At 48.7% G+C, this 22,939-nt stretch overlaps 1 protein-coding gene across 1 annotated transcript in view; it reads right to left on the bottom strand.

The window, feature by feature from the left end:
• Positions 1–618: 618 nt before the first annotated feature.
• pdzd2 (PDZ domain containing 2) overlaps positions 619–22,939 on the bottom strand; it is a 209,590-nt gene continuing 187,269 nt past the window's right edge. Inside the window, 6 exon segments of the mRNA XM_052462660.1 lie at positions 619–3,101; positions 5,501–5,638; positions 6,006–6,288; positions 14,764–14,865; positions 15,078–15,195; positions 15,377–18,491. Of these exon segments, the coding sequence (XP_052318620.1) occupies positions 2,935–3,101; positions 5,501–5,638; positions 6,006–6,288; positions 14,764–14,865; positions 15,078–15,195; positions 15,377–18,491 (3,923 nt within the window). The 3' untranslated portion in view covers positions 619–2,934.

The following is a 22,939-nucleotide window of genomic DNA, read 5'->3' as shown; positions in this document are numbered from 1 at the left end:
GGGTGACAGATACAGGGTGAAGGATACAGGGTGACAGATACAGGGTGACAGATACAGGGTGACAGATACAGGGTGACGGATACAGGGTGACAGATACAGGGTGACAGATACAGGGTGACAGATACAGGGTGACAGATACAGGGTGACAGATACAGGGTGACAGATACAGGGTGACAGATACAGGGTGACAGATACAGGGTGACAGATACAGGGTGAAGGATACAGGGTGACAGATACAGGGTGACAGATACAGGGTGACAGATACAGGGTGACAGATACAGGGTGACAGATACAGGGTGACGGATACAGGGTGACAGATACAGGGTGACAGATACAGGGTGACAGATACAGGGTGACAGATACAGGGTGACAGATACAGGGTGACAGATAATAGGGTTGGTTCAAATAAGGAGTAAAAGTTTGAAAGGCAAAGCAACGATTTTATAATATTCCTAAAATAATAATCACATGTCCAGTGGAAAATAAAACCTGTTTAGTGTATTCTGCCGGACTAAGGCTCTGTTGTAATGGTATATTATCTGATTAATGCAGTATGTCGTTCTCCTGACACAAGAACGAGACAGTTGATCAGAATATATCATGGTGTGTCAGAAATGGCTGTCTAGACAGAAAAAGAACTGAAGTCAGATTTTGCAGTGACAAAATAAATGTAGTTACTGCGTTTTGCCTTTGGAGGGCAGTATTACAAGTCTTATTGTACAACAGTGACAGTTGATTAGCAGTACCTTGCCAGTTAGCATTGATGCTAACAGCAAAACGAAACAACATTCCTTTGATTATTGTTTCTTTTTTGCACGTTTGATATGATTCTATATGAACAAGAGGTGTAAAACTGCATGTTTGTCCTCTTCTAAAATCCAGAGTAAAACTATGAACAGTAGGTATACTAAACTATACAATATACTATACAACCTCTATACAATACTAAACTATACTATACAATACTAAACTATACTATTTACTGTATATTGATAACGGATGTACAATGCCTTCAGAAAGTATTCAGACCCCTTGACTTTTTCCACATTTTGTTAGGTTACAACCTTATTCTAAAATCGATCAAAATCGTTTTTTCCCCTCATCAATCTACACACAATACCCACGAAGACAAAGCAAAAACATTTTTTTAGAAATTTTAGCAAGTTTTTTAAATAAAAAAATCTATAACATTTACATAAATATTCAGACTCTTTACTCAGTACTTTGTTGAAGCACCTTTGGCACCGATTACAACCTTGGGTCTTCTTGAGTATGATGCTACAAGCTTGGAACACCTATATTTGGGGAATTTCTCCCATTCTTCTCTGCAGATCCTCTCAAGCTCTTGTAACAGTATAATTTTAAACCGTCCCCTCGCCCATACCCGGGCGCGAACCAGGGACCCTCTGCACACATCGACAACAGTCACCCTCGAAGCATCGTTACCCATCGCTCCACAAAAGCCGCGGCCCTTGCAGTGCAAGGGGAACTACTACTTCAAGGTCTCAGAGCAAGTGACGTAACCGATTGAAACGCTATTTAGCGCGCACCACTAACTAAGCTAGCCGTTTCACATCCGTTACACTCTGTCAGGTTGGATGGGGAGTGTTGCTGAACAGATATTATCAGGTCTCTCCAGAGATTTCCGATTGGTTTCAAGTCCGGGCTCTGGCTGGGCCACTCGAGGACATTTCAGAGACTTGTCCCGAAGCCACTCCTGCGTTGTCTTGGCTGTGCGCTTAGGGTCGTTGTCCTGTTGGAAGGTGAACCTTCACCCCAGTCTGAGGTCCTGAGTGCTCTGGAGCAGGTTTTCATCAAGGGTCTCTCTGTACTTTGCTCTGTTCATCTTTCCTTTGATCCTGACTAGTCTCCCAGTCCCTGCCGCTGAAAAACATCCCCACAGCATGATGCTGCCACCACCATGCTTCACCGTAGAGATGGTGCCAGGTTTCCTCCAGACGTGGCGCTTGGCATTCAGGCCAAAGAGTTCAAACTTGGTTTCACGAGAACAGAGAATCTGGTTGGTGACCATCGGGTTCTTGGTCACCTCCCTGAACAAGACCCTTCTCCCCTATCGCTCAGTTTGGCCGGGTGGCCATTTCTAGGAAGAGTCTTGGTGGTTCCAAACTTCTTTCATTTCAGAATGATGGAGGCCACTGTGTTCTTGGGGACCTTCAAGGCTGCAGACATTTTTTGGTACCCTCCCCCAAATCTGTGCCTTGACACAATCCTGTCTCCTGGCTTGGTTTTTGCTCTGACATGCACTGTCAACTGTGGGACCTTATATAGACAGGTGTGTGCCTTTCCAAATCATGTCAAATTAATAGAATTTACCACAGGTGGACTCTAAGTTGTAGAAACATCTCAAAGATGATCAATGGAAACAGGATGCACCTGATCTCAATTTCGTGTCTCATAGCAAAGAGTCTGATGTCTGACTTATGGAAATAAGGTATTTTTAAAAATATTTTTCTTCCTGAAATCACAAAACCTGTTTTCACTTTGTTATTATGGGATATTGTGTGTAGATTTCTGAGAATTTTAAAAATGTATTTAATCCATTTTAGAACAAGGTTGTAACATAACAAAATGTGTAAAAAAAATCTAGGTGTCTGAATACTTTCTGAATGCACTGTAATTCTGCACAGTACAGTACAGCACCACCGCCTGAGTAGGTCAGTCATATTAAAAACATCATCACAAGGAGACGTCATAGAAAAGTAAATAAAAAAAGTAAATCAGTAAAACAAGTGAAAGTCTCTCTTGTCCAAGACGCTTCTGACGTTCCATGATCTGGTTTTGGCACACTGTATGACATAGATCTATCCCGGACCAGGGGGGGCGGGAGAATAACCCTGCTATGTTAGCCCAACATGTCTGTCTGCCTCGTTCGAATATGTAAAAAAATTCTCCATTGTAGTTAGGTCTGTTGAGTCATACAGAAGTCTGTGGTTTCCTGATGACAAGCTGCACAGGGCCTTTGCTGACAGTCTTGATAATGTTCCAGGCGTCGTAATGCATGAGGCCCTGCAGCGAGCTCCCGTTCACCTCCAGTACCTCATCCCCCACGTCCACCACCCGCGACAGCTCTGCAGCACCACCTAGAGGATGGGAGGAGAACATGGTTAGTCAAAATAATAAGCCAATATAAGGGGTAATACTGTACATGCTTATGACAAGTCTTATAATGTATTATAACATTATCAGAATACTGGTTGGCTTTAAAGGGATACTTTAGGACTTTGGCTACTTCCTAGAGTCAGATGAACATGTGGGTCGCATTTTTATGTCTGGAGGAAGTTACAATTACTATGTAGTTCATCTGACTCTGGGGAAGTATCCATTAGTTCATCTGACTCTGGGGAAGTATCCATTAGTTCATCTGACTCTGGGGAAGTATCCATTCGTTCATTAGTTCATCTGACTATGGGGAAGTATCCATTAGTTCATCTGACTCTGGGGAAGTATCCATTAGTTCATCTGACTCTGGGGAAGTATCCATTAGTTCATCTGACTCTGGGGAAGTATCCATTAGTTCATCTGCCTCTGGGGAAGTATCCATTAGTTCATCTGACTCTGGGGAAGTATCCATTAGTTCATCTGACTCTGGGGAAGTATCCATTAGTTCATCTGACACAGAGGAAGTATCCATTAGTTCATCTGACTCTGGGGAAGTATCCATTAGTTCATCTGACTCTGGGGAAGTATCCATTAGTTCATCTGACTCTGAGGAAGTATCCATTAGTTCATCTGCCTCTGGGGAAGTATCCATTAGTTCATTAGTTCATCTGACTCTGGGGAAGTATCCATTAGTTCATCTGCCTCTGGGGAAGTATCCATTAGTTCATCTGACTCTGGGGAAGTATCCATTAGTTCATTAGTTCATCTGCCTCTGGGGAAGTATCCATTAGTTCATCTGACTCTGGGGAAGTATCCATTAGTTTATTAGTTCATCTGACTATGGGGAAGTATCCATTAGTTCATCTGACTCTGGGGAAGTATCCATTAGTTCATCTGACTCTGAGGAAGTATCCATTAGTTCATCTGCCTCTGGGGAAGTATCCATTAGTTCATTAGTTCATCTGACTCTGGGGAAGTATCCATTAGTTCATCTGACTCTGGGGAAGTATCCATTAGTTCATCTGCCTCTGGGGAAGTATCCATTAGTTCATCTGACTCTGGGGAAGTATCCATTAGTTCATCTGACTCTGGGGAAGTATCCATTAGTTCATTAGTTCATCTGACTCTGGGGAAGTATCCATTAGTTTATTAGTTCATCTGACTATGGGGAAGTATCCATTAGTTCATCTGACTCTGGGGAAGTATCCATTAGTTTATTAGTTCATCTGACTCTGGGGAAGTATCTATTAGTTCATCTGACTCTGGGGAAGTATCCATTAGTTTATTAGTTCATCTGACTCTGGGGAAGTATCCATTAGTTCATTAGTTCATCTGACTCTGGGGAAGTATCCATTAGTTTATTAGTTCATCTGACTCTGGGGAAGTATCCATTAGTTTATTAGTTCATCTGACTCTGGGGAAGTATCCATTAGTTCATCTGACTCTGGGGAAGTATCCATTAGTTCATCTGACTCTGGGGAAGTATCCATTAGTTCATTAGTTCATCTGACTCTGGGGAAGTATCCATTAGTTCATCTGACTCTGGGGAAGTATCCATTAGTTTATTAGTTCATCTGACACTGGGGAAGTATCCATTAGTTCATCTGACTATGGGGAAGTATCCATTAGTTCATTAGTTCATCTGACTCTGGGGAAGTATCCATTAGTTCATCTGACTCTGGGGAAGTATCCATTAGTTCATCTGACTCTGGGGAAGTATCCATTAGTTCATTAGTTCATCTGCCTCTGGGGAAGTATCCATTAGTTCATCTGACTCTGGGGAAGTATCCATTAGTTCATCTGACTCTGGGGAAGTATCCATTAGTTCATCTGACTCTGGGGAAGTATCCATTAGTTCATCTGACTCTGGGGAAGTATCCATTAGTTCATCTGACTATGGGGAAGTATCCATTAGTTTATCTGACTCTGGGGAAGTATCCATTAGTTCATCTGACTCTGGGAGAGTAGATAAAGGGATTCATTGCTAAAATCCTGATCACTTGAAGTAAAATGTTACCCAAACGTTTAATGAACACGCCTTGTATTTACGCAGAGGAGTGGTTTAATGTGTCAAGAGTATGTATTTATTTATTTTTGTTAAATAAAGAAGGACTTTGGCTCTATGAAACCCTGTTGTAATAGATACTGCGTGTGATTTTCCTTGACTTTCACTGCCTCTCTCTCCTCGTTGTGATGTCTGTGTTGGCAGACAAAATTAATGACCCTGCCTGTTCTGACAAGCATGCTGGTCACTGGCGACATCTGGTAAACATGTACTGACACTGACTCAGCCCACAAGCCCAGTCATGAAGAAACATACAGACCAGAGTTTCCTGACTCGGTCCTGAGGGTGTGTGTGTTTGTGTGTGTGTGCACTGACCTTTGAAGACTCGTTTGACGTTGAGGGGGCGGTCTCCATGCGCAGAGGCTTTGCCCCCCTCCAGACTGAAGCCCAGACCAGCTGATGTCTTCAGGAGCTGTATCCTCAGAGCCCCGTCAGGACCCATTTCCACCACTACTGGAACACACACGCACACACACACACACACACACACACGCACACACACACGCACACGCACACGCACACACACACGCACCAACAATGGAATGAGTAGGTTGTGTCCAAACCGTTTGACTGGTACTGTCTGTCTGTCTGTCTGTCTGTCTGTCTGTCTGTCTGTCTGTCTGTCTGTCTGTCTGTCTGTCTGTCTGTCTGTCTGTCTGTCTGTCTGTCTGTCTGCCTGCCTGCCTGCCTGCCTGCCTGCCTGCCTGTCTGTCTGTCTGTCTGTCTGTCTGTCTGTCTGTCTGTCTGTCTGTCTGTCTGTCTGTCTGTCTGTCCCAGTCATGTACAGTATCTTATATGTCTCCCTCCCTCCCTCCCATACCTGGTCTAGCTGTCTCAGGCCCGTTGTCTCTGCACCCTGGGGAGTAGCCTCGCCCTGTGCGGTGGTACAGGTCATGGTGTCTTGGGGACATGCGTCCTTCACTGTCCTTCCCCCTGCGAAGGACCACCAGGGCCTGAGAGGACAGTCTAGCCTGGTGGAGATAGGACAGGGCTTCTCCGTGGGACGTCCCCTCCAAGCTGCTGCCGTTGATGGACAGGACGCTGTCCCCCTGCTGAATGGTACCTTCCAGGCCGGCTACCCCTTTGGAGAAGACACGATGGACCTGGCCAGTGGGTGGAGTTAAGATTAAACATTTTGCAGGGCCTTAGTGAAGGTCTACACAGCTGTTATACAGTCTTCACATTCTGTCAACGTAGTCTCTCTCTCTCTCTCTCTCTCTCTCTCTCTCTCTCTCTCTACGCAATCAAGAAATCATATTTCCAGAATATGCACTTCACACTGAATAAAAGTTTCACCCACCTTCTTAGATACCAAAATATCCTCCTACCATTCTGTCATGTCAACTATCCATTCAAAAGAAGTAACTCCATGTGTCTGCCCTTTGTCTTTATAAACCTTCACACAGCCAATTCCATGATCTGGGGTATTCAAATCAGCAACACTACAGCTGGTGATTGCAGTGATCATCATTCATCACATATGCTATATATATAATCAATACTTGTGATATAGACACTGAGTGTACAAAACATCAGGAACACCTTCCTAATATTAAGTTGCCTTCAGAACAGCCTCACTTCGTCAGGTCGTGGACTCTACAAGGTGTGGAAAGCGTTCCACAGGGATGCTGGCCCATGTTGACTCCAATGCTTCCCACAGTTGTGTCCAGTTGGCTGGATGTCCGTTGGGTGGTGGACCATTCTAGATACACACAGGCAACTGTTGAGTGTGAAAAACCCAGCAGCGTTGCAGTTCTTGACACACTCAAACCAGTGCGCCTGGCACCTACTACCATATCCCGTTCAAAGGCACTTTAATATTTTGTCTTGCCCATTCACCCTCTAAATGGCACACATACACAATCCACGTCTCAGTTGTCTCAAGGTCAAAAATCCTTCTTTAACCTGTATCCTCTCCTTCATCTACACTGATTGAAGTAGATTTAAAAAGTGACATCAATTAGGGATCATAGCTTTCACCTGGTCAGTCTATGTCATGGAAAGAGCAGATGTTCCTAATGTTTTGTAAACTCAGTGTCGAACCCGTTTTGGTGATTTCTATCATCAAAATAAATCAACCACAGCACATTTTGTCAGCAGTGTTTACTTGGTTGAGGTCAGATACCCTCATAGGGTAATTTCCCCCTCTTAATCATATCACAATCAACGTTTACCAGTTAAACGTAAACACAAATATACTTTTTTTTGTAAAAAAAAAAAAATCTAAAATATGTAATGCAAACGTAGAAATGAGGTTATAAAATATGTTTATTATTGTATTTAACGCAAATCTCTTTTTTTTCAGGACACTGGATGATGTCAGGTGAAGTATTTTGATTCCATTTTGTTGAGACACTCCAGGACAGGACATGTCCAGAGCAGAAAAATACTTTAAAAAAATCTTTCTACCTGTATAATACTAAAATACACGTAGGTAAAATACATTTATTTATTTATTTTTCCAAACAAAAACTATTTAGAGATACATTTTTTGTAGTTGTTCCTACGTACAATTTAACGGGTCTGTGCAGCGGCCTGGATGTTTGACGTCCCCTGGATGTTTGACGTCCCCTGGATGTTTGACGTCCCCTGGATGTTTGACGTCCCCTGAATGTTTGACGTCCAGATGTTTGACGTCCCCTGGATGTTTGACGTCCCCTGGATGTTTGATGTCCCTGGATGTTTGACGTCCCTGAATGTTTAACGTCCCCTGGATGTTTGACGTCCCCTGGATGTTTGACGTCCCTGGATGTTTGACGTCCCTGGATGTTTGACGTCCCTGGATGTTTGACGCCCCTGGATGTTTGACGTCCCCTGGATGTTTGACGCCCCTGGATGTTTGACGTCCCCTGGATGTTTGACGTCCCTGGATGTTTGACGTCCCCTGGATGTTTGACGTCCCCTGGATGTTTGACGTCCCCTGGATGTTTGACGTCCCTGGATGTTTGACGTCCCTGGATGTTTGACGTCCCCTGGATGTTTGACGTCCCTGGATGTTTGACGCCCCTGGATGTTTGACGTCCCTGGATGTTTGACGCCCCTGGATGTTTGCCGTCCCTGGATGTTTGACGTCCCTGGATGTTTGACGTCCCTGGATGTTTGACGCGTCCCTGGATGTTTGACGTCCCCTGGATGTTTGACGTCCCCTGGATGTTTGACGTCCCTGGATGTTTGACGCCCCTGGATGTTTGACGTCCCTGGATGTTTGACGTCCCCTGGATGTTTGACGCCCCTGGATGTTTGACGCCCCTGGATGTTTGACGTCCCCTGAATGTTTGACGTCCCTGGATGTTTGACGTCCCCTGGATGTTTGACGCCCCTGGATGTTTGACGTCCCTGGATGTTTGACGCCCCTGGATGTTTGACGTCCCTGGATGTTTGACGTCCCCTGGATGTTTTACGTCCCTGGATGTTTGACGTCCCCTGGATGTTTGACGTCCCTGGATGTTTGACGTCCCCTGGATGTTTGACGCCCCTGGATGTTTGACGCCCAGATGTTTGACGTCCCCTGGATGTTTGACGTCCCTGAATGTTTGACGTCCCTGGATGTTTGACGCCCCTGGATGTTTGACGCCCAGATGTTTGTCGCCCCTGGATGTTTGACGTCCCCTGGATGTTTGACGTCCAGATGTTTGACGTCCCTGGATGTTTGACGTCCCCTGGATGTTTGACGTCCCCTGGATGTTTGACGTCCCCTGGATGTTTGACGTCCCTGGATGTTTGACGTCCCTGGATGTTTGACGCCCCTGGATGTTTGACGTCCCTGGATGTTTGACGTCCCCTGGATGTTTGACGTCCCCTGGATGTTTGACGTCCCTGGATGTTTGACGTCCCCTGGATGTTTGACATCCCCTGGATGTTTGACGTCCCTGGATGTTTGACATCCCTGGATGTTTGACGTCCCCTGAATGTTTGACGTCCCCTGGATGTTTGACGCCCCTGGATGTTTGACGTCCCTGGATGTTTGACGTCCCTGGATGTTTGACGTCCCCTGGATGTTTGACGTCCCTGGATGTTTGACGTCCCTGGATGTTTGACGTCCCCTGGATGTTTGACGCCCCTGGATGTTTGACGTCCCCTGGATGTTTGACGTCCCTGGATGTTTGACGTCCCTGGATGTTTGACGCCCCTGAATGTTTGACGTCCCCTGGATGTTTGACGCCCCTGGATGTTTGACGTCCCTGGATGTTTGACGCCCCTGGATGTTTGACGCCCTGGATGTTTGATGTCCCTGGATGTTTGACGTCCCTGGATGTTTGACGTCCCCTGGATGTTTGACGTCCCTGGATGTTTGACGCCCCTGGATGTTTGACGCCCCTGGATGTTTGACGCCCCTGGATGTTTGACGTCCCCTGGATGTTTGACGCCCCTGGATGTTTGACGCCCCTGGATGTTTGACGCCCCTGGATGTTTGACGTCCCTGGATGTTTGACGTCCCCTGGATGTTTGACATCCCTGGATGTTTGACGTCCCTGGATGTTTGACGTCCCTGGATGTTTGACGTCCCTGAATGTTTGACGTCCCCTGGATGTTTGACGTCCCCTGGATGTTTGACGCCCCTGGATGTTTGACGTCCCCTGGATGTTTGACGTCCCTGGATGTTTGACGCCCCTGGATGTTTGACGTCCCCTGGATGTTTGACGTCCCTGGATGTTTGACGCCCCTGGATGTTTGACGTCCCTGGATGTTTGACGTCCCTGGATGTTTGACGTCCCCTGGATGTTTGACGTCCAGATGTTTGACGTCCCCTGGATGTTTGACGTCCCTGAATGTTTGACGTCCCCTGGATGTTTGACGTCCCTGGATGTTTGACATCCAGATGTTTGACGTCCCCTGGATGTTTGACGTCCCTGAATGTTTGACGTCCCCTGGATGTTTGACGTCCCTGGATGTTTGACGTCCCCTGGATGTTTGACGTCCCTGGATGTTTGACGTCCCCTGGATGTTTGACGTCCCTGGATGTTTGACGTCCCTGGATGTTTGACGTCCCTGGATGTTTGACGTCCCTGAATGTTTGACGTCCCTGGATGTTTGACGTCCCCTGGATGTTTGACGTCCCTGGATGTTTGACGTCCCCTGGATGTTTGACGTCCCTGGATGTTTGACATCCAGATGTTTGACGTCCCCTGGATGTTTGACGTCCCCTGGATGTTTGATGTCCCCTGGATGTTTGACGTCCCTGGATGTTTGACGTCCCCTGGATGTTTGACGTCCCCTGGATGTTTGACGTCCCTGGATGTTTGACGTCCCTGGATGTTTGACGTCCCCTGGATGTTTGACGTTCCCTGGATGTTTGACGTCCCCTGGATGTTTGACGTCCCCTGGATGTTTGACGTCCCCTGGATGTTTGACGTCCCCTGGATGTTTGACGTCCCCTTGATGTTTGACGTCCCCTGGATGCTTGACGTCCCCTTGATGTTTGACGTCCCCTGGTTGTTTGACGTCCCCTGGATGTTTGACGTCCCCTGGATGCTTGACGTCCCCTGGATGTTTGACGTCCCCTGGTTGTTTGACGTCCCCTGGATGCTTGACGTCCCCTGGATGTTTGACGTCCCCTTGATGTTTGACGTCCCCTGGATGCTTGACGTCCCCTGGATGTTTGACGTCCCCTGGTTGTTTGACGTCCCCTGGATGCTTGACGTCCCCTGGATGTTTGACGTCCCCTTGATGTTTGACGTCCCCTGGTTGTTTGACGTCCCCTGGATGTTGACGTCCCCTGGATGTTTGACGTCCCTGGATGTTTGACGTCCCTGGATGTTTGACGTCCCCTGGATGTTTGACGTCCCCTGGATGTTTGACATCCCTGGATGTTTGACGTCCCCTGGATGTTTGACGTCCCTGAATGTTTGACGTCCCCTGGATGTTTGACGTCCCTGGATGTTTGACGTCCCCTGGATGTTTGACGTCCCCTGGATGTTTGACGTCCCCTGGATGTTTGACATCCCTGGATGTTTGACGTCCCTGGATGTTTGACGTCCAGATGTTTGACGTCCCCTGGATGTTTGACGTCCAGATGTTTGACGTCCAGATGTTTGACGTCCAGATGTTTGACGTCCCTGGATGTTTGACGTCCAGATGTTTGACGTCCAGATGTTTGACGTCCCCTGGATGTTTGACGTCCCTGGATGTTTGACGTCCCCTGGATGTTTGACGTCCCTGAATGTTTGAAGATGGATGTTTGACGTCCCTGGATGTTTGACGTCCCCTGGATGTTTGACGTCCCTGGATGTTTGAGCGTCCCTGGATGTTTGACGTCCCTGGATGTTTGACGCCCCTGGATGTTTGACGCCCCTGGATGTTTGACGTCCCTGGACCTGGGAGAAAGAGGAGTGTTTGACATCCCTGGATGTTTGACATCCCTGGATGTTTGACGCCCCTGGATGTTTGACGCCCCTGGATGTTTGACGTCCCTTGATGTTTGACGTCCCTGGATGTTTGACGTCCCTGAATGTTTGACGTCCCCTGGATGTTTGACGCCCCTGGATGTTTGACGTCCCCTGGATGTTTGACGCCCCCTGAATGTTTGACGCCCCTGGATGTTTGACGGTCCCCGGATGTTTGATGCCCCTGGATGTTTGAACGCCCAATGTTTGACGTCCCTGGATGTTTGACGCCCCTGGCTGTTTGACGCCCTGAATGTTTGCGTCCCTGGATGTTTGACGTCCCTGGATGTTTGACGTCCCCTGGATGTTTGACGTCCCTGGATGTTTGACGTCCCCTGGATGTTTGACGTCCCCTGGATGTTTGACGTCCCCTGGATGTTTGAAGTCCCTGAATGTTTGATGTCCCCTGGATGCACTAGCCATATTAGCTTCACGTTTCGTTGTTTTGTTCAGTGTTCGCTCTTTAATTAAAGAAGATGTACGCTTATCACGCTGCACCTTGGTCTCTTCATTATGACGACCGTAACAGAACAACCCACCTAAAAAGGACCAAGCAGCGTGCCAAAGAGGAGTGGAAGTCTTGGACCCGGGAGAAAGAGGAGTGGAGGACATCCTGAACCTGGGAGGAGGTAATGGCAGGGGACAAGACCCTGCCATGCAAGCAGGTGGAGATAGCACAGGCGGAACGGCGTCGATATGAGGGTACACGGAAGCCCGAGAGGCAGCCCCAATAATATTTTGGGGGGGAAGCACACAAGGAGATTGCATGAGTCAGGTCGGAGACCTGAGCCAACTCCTCGTGCTTACTGTGGGAAGCGTGTTACTGGTCAAGCACCGTGTTATGCGGTGGAACGCACAATGTCTACAGTACTCTATTCTAGCCCGGTGAGCTCTATTCCAGCTCCTCGCATTTGCCGGGCTAGAATGGGCATCCAGCCAGGAAGGAGGGTGCCGGTTCAGTGCTCCTGGTCTCCAGTATACCTCCTTGGACCAGGATATCTTGTGTCGGCTCTGCGTATTGTGTCTCCGGTGAGTCTGCACAGCCAGCCAGGACGGGTTGTGTCAGCTCTACACTCCAGACCTCCAGTGCGCCTCCACAGACCAGTACGTCCTGTGCCTGCTCGCAACACTCGCCCTGAGGTGTGTGTCACCAGCCCAGTACCACCAGTGCCGACACCACGCACCAGGTCTACAGTGCGCCTCGGCAGTTCAAAGTGTCCGGCGACAGTACCCAGTCCAGAGCGTCCGGCGACAGTTCACAGACCGGAACCTCCAACGACAGTTCACAGACCGGAACCTCCAACGACAGTTCACAGTCCGGAACCTCCAGCGACAGTTCACAGACCGGAACCTCCAACGACAGTTCACAGTCCGGAACCTCCAGCGACAGTTCACAGACCGGAACCTCCAACGACAGTTCACAGTCCGGAACCTCCAACGACAGTTCACAGACCGGAACCTCCAACGACAGTTCACAGTCCGGAACCTCCAACGACAGTTCACAGACCGGAACCTCCAACGACAGTTCACAGACCGGAACCTCCAACGACAGTTCACAGACCGGAACCTCCAACGACAGTTCACAGTCCGGAACCTCCAACGACAGTTCACAGACCGGAACCTCCAACGACAGTTAACAGTCCGGAACCTCCAACGACAGTTCACAGACCGGAACCTCCAACGACAGTTCACAGTCCGGAACCTCCAACGACAGTTCACAGACCGGAACCTCCAACGACAGTTCACAGACCGGAACCTCCGACGACAGTTCACAGTCCGGAACCTCCAGCGACAGTTCACAGACCGGAACCTCCAACGACAGTTCACAGTCCGGAACCTCCAGCGACAGTTCACAGACCGGAACCTCCAACGACAGTTCACAGACCGGAACCTCCGACGACAGTTCACAGTCCGGAACCTGCCAACGACAGTTCACAGACCGGAACCTCCGACGACAGTTCACAGTCCGGAACCTCCAACGACAGTTCACAGACCGGAACCTCCAACGACAGTTCACAGACCGGAACCTCCAACGACAGTTCACAGACCGGAACCTCCAACGACAGTTCACAGACCGTTCACAGACCGGAACCTCCAACGACAGTTCACAGACCGGAACCTCCAACGACAGTTCACAGTCCGGAACCTCCAACGACAGTTCACAGACCGGAACCTCCAACGACAGTTCACAGACCGGAACCTCCAACGACAGTTCACAGACCGGAACCTCCGACGACAGTTCACAGACCGGAACCTCCGACGACAGTTCACAGACCGGAACCTCCAACGACAGTTCACAGTCCGGAACCTCCAACGACAGTTCACAGACCGGAACCTCCAACGACAGTTCACAGACCGGAACCTCCAGCGACGGGCCACAAGCCCGGGGTCTCCAGCGACGGTCCCCAGCCCGGGGTCTCCAGCAACGGTCCCCAGCCCGGGGCCTACAGCGAGGATCCGCAGTCCAGAGCCTCCGGCAATGATCCACGGGTCATTTTGGTTAGGTCAGGGTACGACAAGGGTGATTTGTTTAGTTTTGTATTGTCTACGGGTTTTTGTATGTCTAGGGGTTTATATGTCTATGGTTGCCTAGATTGGTTCTCAATCAGAGGCAGCTGTTTCTCGTCGTCTCTGATTGGGGACTATATTTAGGCAGCCATATTCCTTGGGTATTTTATGGGTTGTTATTCTATGTTTAGTTGCCTGTTCTGCACTAGTCATATTAGCTTCATGGTTCATTTTGTTGTTTTGTTTAGTGTTCGTTCTTTAATTAAAGAAGATGGACGCTTACCACACTGTGCCTTGGTCTCCTCATTATGACGACTTTGACACTCTGGGGTGTAATTTTACATTCTAAATGATTTATAGCTGTAATTGTACATTCTAAATTATTTATAGCTGTAATTTTACATTCGAAATGGTTTATAGCTGTCATTTTACATTCTAAATGACTTAAACAATTTCTAGCTGTAATTTTACAAACTCATTCTAAATTATTTATAGTTGTAATTGTTGACAAAAGTGCGTGTGCCAGATTGTGTAGATCTGTAGGAAGAAAATCCAACATAATCCCCTTTTAGCTAAATGTGACATATTTTCAAATTAAAATAGATTCCCTAACAATATGCCACATTACATTGCTCAAATATCCAAATAGCGTTTCTGCTAAAATACAAAACATACTACTGTACTTACAGATATAGACTTCTGCTCAAGGTCCACTCCTCCAGCGATGCTGAAACCAAGTCCCGAACCCTCTTCTTTGGAGAAGACTACAAAGTGGGTATCATCTTTAACCTAGGGTAGAGGGGGACCAGACGCAACACACACACAGAGACACAGGATGTGAGCTTTCAAGACAAGGATGAAAATACTGTCTCAGACATATCGTTCACGCTCCTGTCCTCTAGCCTCGATCCAGATCTGTTAATACCAACTCCTGTCACTCAACACTCAGTAAAGACAGCAGAAATACTTCTGTGACCTAAACATACACTGTGTTTGGTTACCTGAGAGAGAGCTTTGGCCTCCTGTAGCAGGGCCAACACATGGGTCTTGGAGGTCAGCGAGGCCAGGACCGTCTGCAGCTTACTCTGCTCCACCGCAGAGCCAACCAGGACTGTCAAACTGGAAAGAAGACAGAAAATATATATTTTTTTAAATATAATAAATACTATAGAAGTGACTTTACTCGTATGTGTCTGTCTCTGTCTCTGTCTGTCTGAAATCTTGGGAAAGTTAAGGATTGGATATTTAATTCACATTGTGGAAATAGAAAAATATAGAGATGGTTGGTGTTTTTACTCACCTGATGGACCAGCTGCTGAGATCTGTTTGACCGTTGGTTTCCCCCTGAATGGCGTCCTGGCTGGCCCCACCGTCGCTCCGACTGACCCTGGTCGGGGGCACACCTGTGGGTTCAGCAGGCAGTTGACAGCACCCTGTCTGGTTCTGGAGGGCCTCTGTGAACCTGGCTGGGTGGATCTCCAGCTCCGTCTTAAATGTGCCGTTGGTCCCTGGGTTGCTGGAGAAGTCATCGGTGTACAGCTTTTCCAGGTCGGGCATGCTAAGGGCCCTGAGCTCCCTCAATCTGGATCGGGACAGGTTAGCGTGGCCCCGAGCCTGGCGGCGCCGCATCACCGGGGGCGTTTGAGGAGTTAGGGTCACACCCCCGGGGGGCAACATTTTGGAGATTTCACCGTCCCCAAGTTCGTCCCGTGTTTGTCCAAGTGGAGCTTCGTTTGTGCTGCAGATTTGTGTCAAAATGTCAAGGTTCGGGAGAGTCAGACTTGACGGCGACTTGCGAAGCTGAGGCGACAAAGGGGTCAAGGGGGTTGAGACGTTAAAGTTGTCGACGCATGAGCTGAAGCTTCTTCGTAGCGAGCGGCAGTCTATGGAGTTCACCGAGCCGGACATGTAGCCAGACAGTCTTCGGTTAAGAGGAGGCTTCAACGTTGCCGTCAGAGCATAGGACTGAGCGAAGGACTGGATCTCGATACATTTGAGCGCTGGCTTATCGAAGCTGGCCAGGTTCTCGAAGGACTTGATCCTCTGGCGGACAGAGAAGGGGTTGGGATCCCCGGGGGTGCTGTTGTCCGTGGAAAAACTACGGCGCTCCATCATCTTCAGTTTGGACTTGTTAGCTTTCAGGTTTTCCACAGCCATATCTGTTAGACAGGAGTTTCTAAGAGAGATGTTTATGATACCATTGTTTATAGGCAAAGGAACCACATCTACGGATTCTAGGCCTATTGAGTTCACTGCTGAATCATTTGTAGTGACGTTTTCTGGATTACACACAGAGTCAGGGGCAGCAGGCCTGAGATTGGTCTCTACTGCACCTCCATTGACGTGTGATGTAATATCTGGTATATGAGTCGTTTGAGTAATTGAGTAATTCTTTGAATTCACAGTTTCCTTTCGCATCAGAACTGGCGTAGACGATGAGGAGGAAGGAAGAGTAGAAGAGGAAGATGAGAGTCGCACCTCAATGAAAGACCTCTGGGTAGTTGGGACTGATTCCGGTTGTTCCTTGGACGTAGCAGTAGCTGATGTCACTTGCTCCTCTTTGTTAGGGTGAAGCTCCAACTTAGCTGACTGTGCTGCCTCCAACGTGGTAGTGGTTGTGGAATTGGACTTGGGGTTGCACTTGTCCTGTGTTCGGTCAGCTGCTTTGGGCGAGGTGAGGCTCCTGCTACTGATTCTGCTCAGATCCAACTGTTTGCCAGTCTTTAAGCTGCTAGATGAGCCTGCTGCCTTTCTGGTAAGCAGAGGAGAGTCTACCTTCTTAGCTTGCAGTTTGGGGGACTGGAGCGGGGAAGTTTTGCTTGCTTTCCAGAGGACTGCCGGACTTTCGGTGCTGGCTGGTTTCGGGGAAAGCTGCTGCTGGGTTTTGTTCTTACTCTTAATGCTGAGCCCCTTCAGTTTGGACATCGGAAGACTAGTAGGGTTATTCTGGACCAACCTGGGTTCCAGGGAAACTTTCTCTCCCTCCTTGTCTCTTGTCATTGTTATAGATGGTCTCGATGAGCCAGATCTACTATAGTTGGAGGGCATTGCCTTCGCCGCCGTTGAATGGGATGCTGCTACTGCTGCTGCTGATGATGATAATGATGTACTATTAGATAGTTTACCTGATGTCGGCCTGGCTGTCCTTTCCTGACTCCGTAGGGTGAGGCTTTGGGTAGCTGCTACAACAGAAGTTGCCTGGCTGTGTTTTATCACAGGTGTAGCAACGTTGCTGCCACTACCCCCATTGGCAAAGCATTCTGAAGACCTTGCAGGGCCTGGAGTGGGTACAGGATCTGTGTCCTTGGAAGACTGGGGGTGCACCATTTGGCAAGGGGAAGCTTTGGACTCTGCAGTCAAACAGGCACCTGAGGACTGCGAGCCAGATAGACTCTTAGACAGCGAGGGGGAAGTGATAGGGTTGGATTGGGTTGTTGTTACCACAGAGCAGTCTTTGTTTTGCTGAGAGGCAGCAGCAGGGTGAGTAGCTGTCGCCATAGCAGCATCAGAAGTGACAGAAGCAGCAGAGTCTAGTACTACATCAAAGGGCCCAGACTCCTTTGTATTGTGGCTGCCGTCAGAGCCAGAGATAGGGATAGAGAGCCGGGGAGACAATGGCCCATCTGTTGGGTGAGTCAGCGCTGCCTGGCTCAGAGTGCTGGGCCGCTGGGACTCACTGTAACAAATCTCCACTTCCTCCTCATCAGAATCTGTGTCCTGTGACTCAGCGCCGACAACGCGGCTCCCCGGTTTGTTATCGCCGGCAGCGCCATGACTGTTGTCGGTGACCGTGTCTTCACTCTCTGAATCGCTGTCATCGACCAGGTTGTACATGTGGCACTTTGAGGCGGCAGAGGCACCGGGTGGTTTCTCCACCCCGTTTGAAAGAGCATTCTTCCCCTCGTCTGTGAGATTACTGTTAAAGTTTCTGGAGTAATTGTTCAAGAATGTTTTACCCACAGGCAAGAGGCGACCATTGTTTCCAGAGTCCAAGACAGAGAAGTCCAACTGACTGGGCCGTGTTGGAGGAGTCTGAACATTACTTTTGTCTTTCTCTGGCAGGGCCTTGCTGTCTAGAGCTGACTTGCAGGATGTAGTCTCAGTACATTGTGCTTCTGAAGGGGCTTTGGGGGTTTTGGACGAGAGCGCACTCTCAACATCGGAGGAACTTAGTTCAGTTATGACGTCATCGATGTAGGTGACAGGTATTTCACTGCTGTGGTTGGTTGGGGCTGTGGGTTTGAAATTGTGATTTGTTGCTGAGGAGGAGGAGGAGGAGGAGGAGGAGGAGGGAATTCCTGGATTTGGATAACCCCCATTGGCCTCCTGGGAAGTTCTGGACTGATCCAGTACGGAGGGTTCGATGACATCACAACTCCCCGATGACATCATGAGGCTGGAGAGGCGATCTACAGCTGTGGGAGGAAGATATGACTTAATGAATTAAACGGGCAGTGAAACATTTTTGCTTTATAAGTTGCTCTTATACCGTTAAGGTAACACTGTAATTACTACGATTACAACATGGCTGTTACATTATTTCAGTAACTGGGAGTGTAACAACATGTTATTAAAAGAAAACACTATTTTCTTGACATAACAACTGGATTCCCTCACTCTCTCCAGATGTTCATTCTTCAACTCAACTCAATATGACACACATCATTCATCTCAATGACCTTGTACCTTGACCATACACGAGAGAGAGGAAAACTGAGCGATTGGACACCAGTGTTTAAGCGGGATAGTCATTAATACCAATCATGTGACCTAAAGCACCAATAACGTCAAACAAAAACCAGGAAGTGAGCTGACGTATGGGTTCTGTTTTAGATATCAACATTCCTGCTATCCTCTGCCAGCGTATATGTTCCCTCTGTTCCACAAACAACTTCAAACTCTCTAATCTAAGCAGAACCAGCAGCCCCTGGTTGGTCCACAGCCCAGCAGAACCAGCAGCCCCTGTTTGGTCCATAGTCCAGCAGAACCAGCAGCCCCTGTTTGGTCCACAGTCCAGCAGAACCAGCAGCCCCTGTTTGGTCCACAGTCCAGCAGAACCAGCAGCCCCTGTTTGGTCCACAGCCCAGCAGAACCAGCAGCCCCTGGTTGGTCCACAGCCCAGCAGAACCAGCAGACCCTGTTTGGTCCACAGTCCAGCAGAACCAGCAGCCCCTGTTTGGTCCACAGCCCAGCAGAACCAGCAGACCCTGTTTGGTCCACAGTCCAGCAGAACCAGCAGCCCCTGTTTGGTCCACAGTCCAGCAGAACCAGCAGCCCCTGTTTGGTCCACAGCCCAGCAGAACCAGCAGCCCCTGTTTGGTCCACAGTCCAGCAGAACCAGCAGCCCCTGTTTGGTCCACAGTCCAGCAGAACCAGCAGCCCCTGTTTGGTCCACAGTCCAGCAGAACCAGCAGCCCCTGTTTGGTCCACAGCCCAGCAGAACCAGCAGCCCCTGTTTGGTCCACAGTCCAGCAGAACCAGCAGCCCCTGTTTGGTCCACAGCCCAGCAGAACCAGCAGCCCCTGTTTGTCATATTCATTATGATCCACAGCCCAGCAGAACCAGCAGCCCCCTGTTTGGTCCACAGCCCAGCAGAACCAGCAGCCCCTGTTTGGTCCACAGTCCAGCAGAACCAGCAGCCCCTGTTTGGTCCACAGTCATAGAACCAGCAGCCCCTGTTTGGTCCACAGCCCAGCAGAACCAGCAGACCCTGTTTGGTCCATAGCCCAGCAGAACCAGCAGCCCCTGTTTGGTCCACAGTCCAGCAGAACCAGCAGCCCCTGTTTGGTCCACAGCCCAGCAGAACCATATAGTCATATTCATTATGATCTAGGATCAGGTCCTCCCTGTCCATATAGTCATATTCATTATGATCTAGGATGAGGTCCTCTCTGTCCATATAGTCATATTCATTATGATCTAGGATGAGGTCCTCTCTGTCCATATAGTCATATTCATTATGATCTAGGATCAGGTCCTCTCTGTCCATATAGTCATATTCATTATGATCTAGGATCAGGTCCTCTCTGTCCATATAGTCATATTCATTATGATCTAGGATCAGGTCCTCCCTGTCCATATAGTCATATTCATTATGATCTAGGATCAGGTCCTCCCTGTCCAAATAGTCATATTCATTATGATCTAGGATCAGGTCCTCCCTGTCCATATAGTCATATTCATTATGATCTAGGATCAGGTCCTCCCCGTCCATATGGTCATATTCATTATGATCTAGGATCAGGTCCTCTCTGTCCATATAGTCATATTCATTATGATCTAGGATCAGGTCCTCTCTGTCCATATAGTCATATTCATTATGATCTAGGATCAGGTCCTCTCTGTCCATATAGGCAAAACTGATCCCAAGAAAAAGTTATGGTCATGTCGATGTCGATCCCAATGTAGAACTTGAATGCATTATGTATGCATGGGACAATGACACACAGACAGAGACATACAGACAGAGACACACAGACAGAGACATACAGACAGAGACACACAGAGACACAGACAGAGACACACAGACAGAGACACACAGACAGAGACACAGACAGAGACACACAGACAGAGACACACAGACAGAGACATACAGACAGAGACATACAGACAGAGACATACAGACAGAGACATACAGACAGAGACACACAGACAGAGACACACAGACAGAGACACACAGAGACACACACAGAGACACACAGACAGAGACACACAGACAGAGACACACAGACAGAGACACACAGACAGAGACATACAGACAGAGACACACAGAGACACACAGACAGAGACACACAGACAGAGACACACAGACAGAGACATACAGACAGAGACACACAGATTGGTTCGGTAGGTTGGTGTTCCTGCTGTATCTGCTCATGTCGTCACATAAAGTCACATTTCTGAATCTAATTCAGCGGATCTTAAACTTTTTCAGCCTCGAGACCCAAATTAGAAACGGTCCATCTTCCCGTGATCCAAATTAAGAGGAAATAACGTGTGATTATTATAGATTTATACTCATCATAACTCCCCACCCACCTCTCACATGCCCAGGGACCAATATGGGTCCCGACCCATAGTTTAAGAAAACCCTGATTCATAGGAATAAATATTTATTTGTTTCTGCTTAGTGACCAAACATAAGCAACCCACAGGAATCCCACCACGTCACCAAAACAAGAACAAAAATGCAAAAACGACACAAATCTAAACGTTGGCTAGCTAAAGAAAGCTAACAGCTAACACTATAGCTAATAAAGCGGTTAGCGGCGGAGGACTCCCCCAAACCTTTACTACTGGGCAGCTTCTAGTCACTACTGAGGTAAATGAACGAATAGTCACCATGGATACAAAACCAGCAGCGTGACGCTCCCTTTGGGGTGCAGGGTTAGGGTACTGCCAGCAGGGGGCAGACTGCTGAGCCAGCTGAGATCCTACATCTTAGGGAAGGTAGCGTTAGGGAGGAGAGGTGGGGGGGGGGGTGTAGACAGACCTGTGCTCTTAATAACTGATGTAGGGGAGTAGTTCACAAGGGGTCCTGATCAAACACTTTAAAACGAGAGTTCATTTTTGTCAAGTTTGTGCAAATTTTCGACTGAGTGAGCTGTTGTCATTCAAGTGAACTATCCCTTTAAAAAATGGTTCCTTCCTTCAGGGATCCCTGATCTTGATGTTGATCTGATGTTTGTTGGATATGTGATATAATATCAGTGATACCTGATAATAAACACCACTCAGGTTAAGGATACCACCCAGGTTAGGAATACCACCCAGGATAGGAACACCACCCAGGTTAGGGATACCACCCAGGATAGGAACACCACCCAGGTTAGGAATACCACCCAGGTTAGGAACACCACCCAGGTTAGGAACACCACCCAGGTTAAGGACACCACCCAGGTTAGGGACACCACCCAGGATAGGAACACCACCCAGGTTAGGGACACCACCCAGGTTAGGGACACCACCCAGGTTAGGGACACCACCCAGGTTAAGGACACCACCCAGGTTAGGAACACCACCCAGGTTAGGAACACCACCCAGGTTAGGGACACCACCCAGGTTAGGAACACCACCCAGGTTAGGAACACCACCCAGGTTAGGGACACCACCCAGGTTAGGAACACCACCCAGGTTAAAAACACCACCCAGGTTAGGGACACCACCCAGGTTAAGGACACCACCCAGGTTAGGGACACCACCCAGGTTAGGGACACCACCCAGGTTAGGAACACCACCCAGGTTAGGAACACCACCCAGGTTAGGGACACCACCCAGGTTAGGAACACCACCCAGGTTAGGGACACCACCCAGGTTAAAAACACCACCCAGGTTAGCGACACCACCCAGGTTAGGGACACCACCCAGGTTAGGGACACCACCCAGGTTAGGGACACCACCCAGGTTAGGAACACCACCCAGGTTAGGAACACCACCCAGGTTAGGGACACCACCCAGGTTAGGGACACCACCCAGGTTAGGAACACCACCCAGGTTAGGAACACCACCCAGGTTAAAAACACCACCCAGGTTAGCGACACCACCCAGGTTAGGGACACCACCCAGGTTAGGGACACCACCCAGGTTAGGAACACCACCCAGGTTAGGGACACCACCCAGGTTAGGAACACCACCCAGGTTAGGGACACCACCCAGGTTAGGGACACCACCCAGGTTAGGGACACCACCCAGGTTAGGGACACCACCCAGGATAGGGACACCACCCAGGTTAGGAACACCACCCAGGATAGGGACACCACCCAGGTTAGGAACACCACCCAGGTTAGGGACACCACCCAGGTTAGGGACACCACCCAGGTTAGGAACACCACCCAGGTTAAGGACACCACCCAGGTTAGGAACA

Source organism: Oncorhynchus keta, chromosome 14 (genome assembly GCF_023373465.1).
Source record: "Oncorhynchus keta strain PuntledgeMale-10-30-2019 chromosome 14, Oket_V2, whole genome shotgun sequence".
Lineage (NCBI taxonomy): Eukaryota > Metazoa > Chordata > Actinopteri > Salmoniformes > Salmonidae > Oncorhynchus > Oncorhynchus keta.
This window is presented reverse-complemented; position numbering and strand designations above follow the sequence as displayed.